Below are 9,503 nucleotides of genomic sequence, written 5' to 3'. Positions count from 1 at the left end.
ACTTCCAAGAATCGTCTCGCCGCGCCGGCTCGCCGAGAACAAGAGTGAGGAGCGAGACAGTGGGACGAAACGAAAAGCGAGGCGGAACCAACTTTTTTACGAAACGGACTATTTTGGCCGTTTCGGCTTTCGACGCGCGACGGCTCGAGACTCGGTCGCTCGGAACGTGGAGAGGAATAGAGGAAGTCGCGATCTTTCAACGGAGATATAAAACGTTGTTTGTCGAACGTCCCCGAGTCGCGAGTCGCTTACGGATAAACATTGTCCGCGCGTCTACAACTCCAGTTTACATACGTGCTGTGAGACAGTGAGACTGTGAGGTAAACACGGCCACGGCCCTGGGGCCCTGGTCCTGGTCGCGCGACGCGTTCGGCGCTCGGCTTAGCTCGGCAGCGCTCGGTCACGCGATCGGGTTTAGTCTCGTTTGAATGGTCGCCCGCGCGGCGGAGCGTCACCGTCGGCGTTGCGCGGTCATTTCGGGATTTCACGCGCGACGCGTCACGGTGTCACCGGGTCCGGGATTTCGGCGAACGGACGAACGAAGCGTGCGCGACAAGAGTCCCGGTCTGTCTGTGTGAGCGGTCAGCGGTGAGATGCGCGAGACGAACGGAGTAAGATGGCCACGACGCCGACCGCCGACCGCCGACGGCTGCGGGACGAACGACGAAACTCCACGCTCCACGGCGCGCGGCGCCGACGCTTCGGCAGTGCTCGGACCTCGGACGAGGGTGTCGATCTGGATCCGCGGGTGGCTGCTTCGAGAACTTTCTATCGATGAGTACGACGAGACACGAAACTTTTATTATCGTTATCGTTTATTATCCGTGCCTATTACATTTATGCCAAATCCCTTGCGACTTTTGGCGCGTTCATAAATAATATACTTTGTCTCCTTAAAAACGATGCGTACTCTCTTAAATACATCATTCTTCTCTCTCTCTCTCTCTCTCTCTCTTTGTACAATCTATGTACACGTAGTACGCACACCCACATCTTGTATACTCTATGCGCGCTTATACATAATAAATATACATACGTTTTTCGCGAGGCCGTTAACGCAATGCGTACCGAACGAAAACGAAGCGATAAGCGCGCGACGTATGCGGATGTAAGTATATATCGAAGGCGTTCATTTTTTTTTACTTGCGCGCACGTGTGAAACCGCACTATGTGTTTGTGTGCGCGCAAAAACCAGATATATACTCATCTCCGTACCGCGTTTAGATTTTCATTTATCCAGACTCAAGTTCAGAGACGAGACGATGAAACTGGATGAAAAATTAGTTATAGTCGGTAACGCCTCACAAAATTGACAAAATACATGTAATACACGCATACGCCACGACGTTCGGCCGTGTTCGAACGACCGTCTGACGTGACTATCGAGAACTTTATATATGCGTATATGTCGCGCGCGCGCGCGCGCGTATCACTTTACTCCACTATCTATTAAATAGTCTAAAAAAGTATTAGCAGCCGAGAAAGATCCGTTGCATTTAAAATCATTCAACAAAACGTTATATAACGCTGTAATACGTATATTTATTGTCATGCAACGTCGCGGTAATAGGTACGTCAAACTCAAGTGTGTCGCGCGTCGACGTTCTCTCTGTTAACTCATTCGCGCGTTAAAATCGATAAATACATTCGCGGTTAAATATTACGTCTCACTTAAAATATATTATTACGCGAAGACCGTTTCAAAGTTTTAACGTTACGTTTCTCATTTTTACGTAACTATTGGCTGATATATCGTATACGGTATAACATTCAAGTTCTTTCTTTATATATACAATATTAGTTCATCGATGTGTGAGATACATAGATACAAGATAAATAAAACAGATCCATTTTTTTACATAAGACAACGATACAAGGCGTATGGTTACAACGTTAGTTTTTTTATATAATATAATATACTTTTTCTCTCTAGAATATAACGATGACTTTACTTCTCTAACTGCTAAAGATCTTTTATTATTGAGTTAACGTACTCGCGAAGTACGTGTTATATTAAATCAGTCTCACGTTGCGAAATAAACGAGTAAACGTGTTGGAGAGCGCAAATATGCTCGTGTACATTTTCGAGCAACATGCGTCGATATACGTAAGAATATTATTGGGCTGTTGCTCGTGTGTGTGTGGATACGTCGTGTACAAGTACTTACATATTCGCTATAACAACGTTGCATTCGGCTCGTCGTACTCTGTCAACGTGACTCTTTGTTCGGATTTTTTTATCAAGCCCGTGTCCTCTTTTGCTTCTAAATCATATTGTACTATCCGTGTTCAGTCTTACGCGTAGTCGGTCAGATAAGAGCAACGACGCATAAAGGGTTAACGTATTTTAAAATTAACGAGGAACACTAAAAATATAAGACACGACCTAGTCGCTTTGGGTCCCATAACGTAGTACGTGTTTTAACAAATTTTCGCGCGCGCGAATGTATATACACACACACGCACATATACGTTCACATTTAGCTCACATTTAACGTTATATATCGTTAAAGTAATTACGCGCGCTTAACTTTAGCTCTTACGCACACGTTGGGGAACAGTTTAGTAAATGTCATGTGTCGATGTGTCTACTCCATCGTGCGGCGTCGCGAATAGTGAAGAATATCGTCGTAGTATCGGTTACCGTAGCATAGTCGCGAAACCGTTTTTCTACACATTTTTGTATATTTAAAATTTTATTGGAACTTTTGACAACTATTTATTCCCTAACAACGCACGAGGAATGTGTAGATACGTAAATCCCAAGTTTAGTATCGGATCTTTAGATATAAATTTTATGCGACGACGCGCGAATACCGTCGCGCCGTGTTTAGAGCGGTATTTCTACGTTGTAACTTTAATAACGTAATATATAATCTTGGTTTTTAAGCGTACGTGCCGCACGATTCGTATATCGCGCGTTATTATATAAACATAAATACTCTTTTCGTCAAGCTATTTATGATACCTCAGTTTTTAAAAAGCACCTGCTTAGAAAATGCACTCCGACGGTGAACCCTTTTTTTTTACCTCTTGAGCTCTGTGCGTGATATCACGCCGTGTCAATGGATTTGTCATGGCAGTAGAAAATGGCAGCTTATTAAACGAGTTTTAACTCGTTGGAATATTGAGATAAAGATGAGAGAGCGTCGCGGTTCACAGGCTAACATTGAGCGTCGTTGGAACGTTGTTTCTTTTTCTTTTTCTTTTTCTTTTTCTTTCGCGGTAAGCATATATAGCCCTGTGCGAAGTGACATTCTCTTAGGCACGAATAAAGCCTCGTTTCCCGAAAGAATAAGCGAAAGAACGTCCTATAGTAGCGGCGGTACGTCCATTATCGCGCGCTCGAAGTTGACGGTTTGCTGTCTAGCGTTTGCTCGAAAAGATTAAGTGCTCTGTGAATAAATTCATATTGTTCAGCCGTTTGTACCATTCCTCCTCTATCGTATCTAAAATATTAAAAAGTACTTGTGTATTTTGTATATTCCTGACAACGAGATCTCTATATGTAAGCGTGCGCGCGATATTTCGAGCTTATTGTTCAGCCTTACCTCATCTGGCACAAAATGCCCAGTACGTCGACCGTTCCGTCTCTCAGAAGTTGACGCATTCCTATTCCTATCGCTATAAAACAGCCAGTTCGTCCTATACCTGCGCTGCAGTGGACGACCACTGGTCTTGGTAAAGCGTTTACCTCCGCGGCCATACTAACGAGCGCATCCGCAGTTTGAGGTACGGCGTGGTCCGGCCATGAATCATACCTATTGATTTATTTCACACGTCAATATATACGCAACGTTGGTACATTATTATATATATTTAGCAAATGTATAAATAAAGATCGAGTTCTCGAAGACAAACGAACGAGCACGGTACGTACCAATAGTGCTGCAAATGTCTTCTCTCTCTTTCGTGCCGGATCTCCATGGTTCTGACGGTATATCCGTTTCTCGTATCGACGTAGTTAACGATAATTGTAAAAGATCCAGCTTGTACGCGCGTATTCGCGTCAAACGGAAAATACGCCTCGCATTTTGGTTTGGACGCTTCGTACAGTCTGGTTATCATGACGATCGCGGGAACTTTTTCTGCCCAGATCATTTCCCAGAAATCTGCCGTCGTGTTAGCTAACGGTCCCTGCGTCGCGATGTATCTAGCACTTTCGCCGTCGTATCCCTGTAACCATCGTTTTCCGTTGTAGCTTATACGTCGTGCAACTTGATAATAAAAGCGGTGCCTTCCTACCGCCTACCGCCTACCGCCTATGTATATCCAAGTTTTCCAGGCATCGTTCTTACCGTTACACACAAAATTACTATTTACGTACTCGGATGTAGTTGGCGTTTATGTAACCGGCTAGCGGATCGTCGGAGCAACCTGGTAGAACCACTCTGGTTTGTAGATTGGGTAAAACAGAGCTGTATCGATTCTTCACTCCCGAGCCACAAATGTCCACCTTCTCCGGTAGATTTAGCGGCACCTCCCAAAATTCTTTGTGCAACGTTCCCGTACCTTGGACAATCTTTTTCAATTGTGCTCTCGACAATACATTTCCCGCACTTAGCAAAAACTCTTCCGTTGTACATTCTCGGGTAGGAGTAACCATCGGTGGCGGACTTTCGGGAGCTGGTGCCACGTCTATGGTTAAACTTGTGCTCGAACCGCGTCTCTCCAACAATCCCTTTGCTTTTATACGTCGCGCCGCTTCCGGTTTACGTTCGGGCGTTGCCAAAGACTTGTAACGTAATACGAAGATTGTTTCCAATACGATAATTTAATATTTGCTATTACAGATCTACGCGTCGCGTCGGTAGATTCTCTTACCTCGGGTAAAGAGGTCTGAGGAACTGGTCGTACCGGATACTTGGGTGCAGCGTGCTTGGCGAATGCTTCGCGAACCCATTTAGCTTCCACAGCGTCTTTTGTATCTTTAGTTGATTCGTCTGGCTGACAACGGGCACCTTCCTCGACCAGACCGTGCCGCGCGCCATCTTCGTTATCTTTTTCACGCGACATTTGTTTTCGTAGCCATAACAAGATCTGTTGGAAAGTGCTTCGCATTATACAATCCTGTCATACAGCGTTATATACATGCGAGTAAATTATTTGATGATATATGTGTTACGTATCAAATCACGTGGATCGATCACATAAATCTATAAAGCTTTTAAAATAGTCACTTGTTTTTAGAAAAAAGAAGGGAATGAGTTTTCTATTATTTCTATATCGTAAAGAAATGTGATGCTTACTAGGACGGTGAAAAGAATAGTGCCAGCGATTGCACAAAGCGCTACGAAGTAAGGCAACGGCCAATCTAGCCATGATAAAGTCGTCCTGGAATGTACTTCCTCGTCTGTCTGACTACTGAGTTGGGCCACTTGGAGATCCATTCCAGCATCGTCCAGTCCTGTCACGGACTGCCGGATTCTGTATCAAAAATACTTTGAGACAAAGAATAAATCTTAATATTTCGTGAAACCGTACCGCGGGATATCGACGTTACAGCTGATGGTATTGTGATTTTTTGCACAACGCGTAAGCGCGTTACCTGTGATGGGATCTCGTAGGCATTCCCTTCGACGAGGGCGCGAAGGAGCGTGGCACTAGTGTATCCTTATGCCACTTTTGTTCGGTGCGTGGATAAAACTTTTCCAGAGGATTTATATTATCGCTATGGCTGCGTGTTGCATCGTAATACGTAATATCATTTGCATGACGATGAGTCAAGGAAACACTTGTACCATCTACGATAAAAATAATATTGCATAAACTAAACGTGCACGCACAGGCCGTAACGTAACTATAGAGAAGCTTTGCGATATTATGAATGAAGTATATATTGTTTACAAACGTTGCTCATAGTACATATTTTATTATATTTTGTCATTTTTAACGTATAATGACTTTAGTCGCGACAAACACAACGCACGTTCGACTAAGAGGTAACGTAGAATGAAAGAGAAAAGTTTTTATTCCGCGTTGCGTTAACGAAAAGTGAAACGACGTCGTTAAGTCTAACGCGTGAACGAGCATAAAAAGAGAATCGTGAAATGTGAAAGCAGAGAGACACTGGAGACAGATGCAACGGATGGGAAATGGGGATAGGGACACGAAACAGATGTAAAATCATCCATTTGTCATTAGTCAGCCATGACGCGCAATACGCGTATATACGGGTGACACGCACACTGTTCCGAAGTCGGAGCGTCGTGAATAAATCACATCCTGTTTTCTCGTTGACGTAATACGAGCGAGCGGATATGCACGGTGTTTGCGAATGAATGAGCGAGCGGGTGAGCGAACGAAAGACAAGACGTAGTTTTCACACCGATGTTTGATCGATACCTTTTGTCAGTAGCACATAGGACAATAGTGTGAGCAGCGTACGATTGACATGTGACGTACGGGCACGATGCTCCGAGAACGAGGGTCGTGTGTACGGCGATACGGCCATCGTGCGAGACGGTGTCGAAACCAGGCAAACTCCTTGTCGGAACTACCCGAGAGACGCACCGTTTCATATATGCCTTGACCCGCGGAGCTTCGGTTCTATTCATAGTGCTTCACGATCGTTTCGCATTCCTCTCGTTCTCTCTCGTATAGTACGTCGGGAGTAAGCGACGGCCAATAGGAACGGCGACGGTCTCGTCGGCCCGTTGGCACCGACCAACCGCGACGTGACGGTAAACGCTTCGTACCGTGTTATTCACCGGAGTGGGAGTTGGCGTGAATGAAAGCGGAGCACGTGCGCGTAATGACGGTATATAATGTCACATTCGGAAACGAGTTTTACGTTTATCCGATGCTCGAGTAGACGTTGCTTCTTCTCCGACGAGTTGATTTGGAGGAGCAACAAAGCCCTCTACGTACACCACCCCGCATCGCGGAAAGAAACGAAAAGCGGATCGCGTTATCCCGTGCCCTACGACGTGTCGTCGCGTTCAATGAATCTCACATACCATTCCTTTTCATACTTGTCGCAATATATCGTGAGCGATCCATTTTAATCTCTCCGCGCGCGTATCCAAAACGGTTGCTCAAAAAGATTTAACTTTAAACCAAGATTGTTTTCTTTCTTTCATTTCTCTTTTGACAACTAGTTTTAGGACGACGTAGAATGTAAAAAATCAAAATGAGAGCAACGTCCGATGAGATACATATTGCTTAAGATTTTCGAACATTCGACGTGGTTCGCGTAACGAGAACGTACCGTGTAATAAAATAGCATCCTCGCATCGGTTCACGGTCGTACTTGCGAAGCAATTAAAATTTTAAATATCTTTTATTACTTGAAAAATTCTTTCTGAAATCACCACGTATTCTCTTACTTTTCATTATCTAAGATTTATTGTTAATTAAAACTCAAATATTATAGCAGTTTCGTCATTACGTTCAAGGATAGCAAAACATTCTCGAATATATTTCCAAACTTTTTACGTACGTGTTTCTCAAGAATGTAAGTGATGATTCACGAAACCGGATGTCCATATTTGCCGTTTACGCTTTTGCTCAAGATCACATTCATTCCTCTGGAAATCTGCATTATTTGCGTTTTATATATTTTTGTAGTTATATCCCTCTTTGATGTCTCTTTAACTCACGTTCGTGACGCGATTAAATTATAAGTAACAAATTAATATACGTTCTACGTTGATATTATTTCGACGATTCTTTTTTTACAGACAAACGACGAAACTTGACACTTTTTACTTACCGACTATAGTACGATAACGGCACGCGTCATTGATCATTGCTGTAGTAGCTAAAAAAATCAATAAGCACTCCGGAACTAACAACGGTTCTTGACTTGACGTGCCTCGATTTCACACTAACGTAAATAAACCGCTTCGTCGTTTCGAGATGAAAGAGAATAATACATCTTATAACTTGTCGAAAAATTAAAAACGATTGAAATATCTCTATACCGGATTTAGTAAATCCGACCAGAAAAACGAGAAAAATCTCGCGCACTGCCTGAAGCTCACGCGTTTGCGCGTCATATTGTGACGAAGACTGAAAAAAGTACTTTCTATAAACACGAGAATTAAAAAATCTAGTATACGGCAACGTACTCCCATAAGCGCGACGAACAAGCTCGCACGAATGTCACAGAGCAGCCCTCGCGCTGCCGACTGCGTTGATCCCCATTCATCCTTCCACAGGAAGCTTACGAGTTTTCGTAGGGCGCACGCACCCGCGGGGATATATACGCACTTGCGTAAAATTGCGTTACGACGCGTGGTCGAAGGAAGGAAACTCGAATGCTTGTGGACACGTATACGTTGATTGTTTTTTTTTTTTTTATTATTTTTCTTAACGATTAAATAATAAAATTTTCCGAACACAACACGTTTTCATCGCGCTAACAATAATAAGTCGATATATGTCGTTAACATAAAATAATCGTGTATAAAAGATATAGTTTGATTTGTTCTTGATAAAAAATAGCGTCTTTTTGATTCGATAAACAGCTATGTTTTACGCGCAATTAGGTACGAAAAGAATACATGCCATCGAGTCGATTCTGATTTCAGAGTTTGTAATCGGAGTATGTAATCTTGTCGTGATATATAGGAATCATTAAATTAATCATTTTATTTGATGTAGATACACGAACGTAAAAATATAGTCTCTCGTAAAGTCGCAACATGTATGTATTACTAACGGATATAAGTCTAATAACTGCAATGCGCGCATTATGATGTACTTAATGATTGTAAACTCGATACGGATATATATTTCGCATTAACGTACACGTGCGTCGTCGCGTACTCGATCCAATGTTGAGTCTTGCCGTTTGCGATTATTATTAACAATTAGATGTTTTCACGCATAGAGTGAAGCTTTTACAATTACTTTTATTCTCGATACACGCGTCGCGTTTGACTTTTGCGAGAAAACCGATAATTTTCTTTGAAAAGCCGCGACGCATAAACATGTGATATATTCGACATACAACCATCAGTGCATAATGATATTGCGCGCAAAACTTGTACGGAAACCCTTTTAAATAGCAATAGTCGAAACACACATGCATACTCTCGCATTTGCGTTGGTCATGCGTATACCTTGCCGAGGGCGAGCGAGAAGGTCCTTTTCTCCTCCTTTCGAGATGGTCTGTCACGTCTCGTTAAGATATTGTCTCGTTCGACGGCAATCACCCTGCGCACATCGACATCGCGGTGGATGACAAAATACGATACGTATAGCTTCGCGGATAACGTGCGCGACTGCGTCGGAACGGACTCGCGTCGAGCGCCGCTGAATGGCGTCTGAACGGATTGCAAAATGACGGCCAACTGCATTCACCTCTTTCGCGCTGACCGCGAAGGGGTGGCAAGGGGATGGAGTGCAGCAGACGCGCGCATTCGTGACACGGATACGATTCACCGAGCCACCCTTCCCTCTGTAGCGGTACGTGGCCTCGCCCCTCGTCGTACGTACCACCACGCGGCACCCAACGATATACCCCTTGATAAACGGCGCTCCGGAACGGATACGCG

General features: G+C 43.8%; 1 protein-coding gene across 6 annotated transcripts; it reads right to left on the bottom strand.

The window, feature by feature from the left end:
* Positions 1–796: 796 nt before the first annotated feature.
* On the bottom strand, positions 797–9,366 carry LOC143903607 (tyrosine-protein phosphatase non-receptor type 7). 6 transcript variants are annotated; one of them, XM_077417336.1, is made up of 8 exons: positions 9,069–9,366; positions 5,485–5,744; positions 5,250–5,427; positions 4,825–5,040; positions 4,328–4,735; positions 3,881–4,176; positions 3,552–3,761; positions 797–3,449 (listed from the first exon to the last, which is right to left on the bottom strand). In XM_077417336.1, exons 3-8 carry the CDS (start codon positions 5,388–5,390, stop codon positions 3,335–3,337), a joined length of 1,386 nt encoding a protein of 461 aa, XP_077273462.1. In that variant the 5' UTR covers positions 5,391–5,427; positions 5,485–5,744; positions 9,069–9,366; the 3' UTR covers positions 797–3,334. The 6 variants fall into 6 exon arrangements, with proteins under 6 accessions (XP_077273462.1, XP_077273460.1, XP_077273458.1 ...); XM_077417334.1 differs by having other exon boundaries at positions 5,250–5,441; positions 5,549–5,744; XM_077417332.1 differs by having other exon boundaries at positions 5,549–5,744; positions 9,069–9,361.
* Positions 9,367–9,503: the final 137 nt, after the last annotated feature.

The sequence above is a fragment of the Temnothorax americanus genome, unplaced genomic scaffold (genome assembly GCF_048541705.1).
Source record: "Temnothorax americanus isolate GAGA-0224 unplaced genomic scaffold, ASM4854170v1 Scaffold49, whole genome shotgun sequence".
Taxonomy (NCBI): Eukaryota; Metazoa; Arthropoda; class Insecta; order Hymenoptera; family Formicidae; genus Temnothorax; species Temnothorax americanus.
This window is presented reverse-complemented; position numbering and strand designations above follow the sequence as displayed.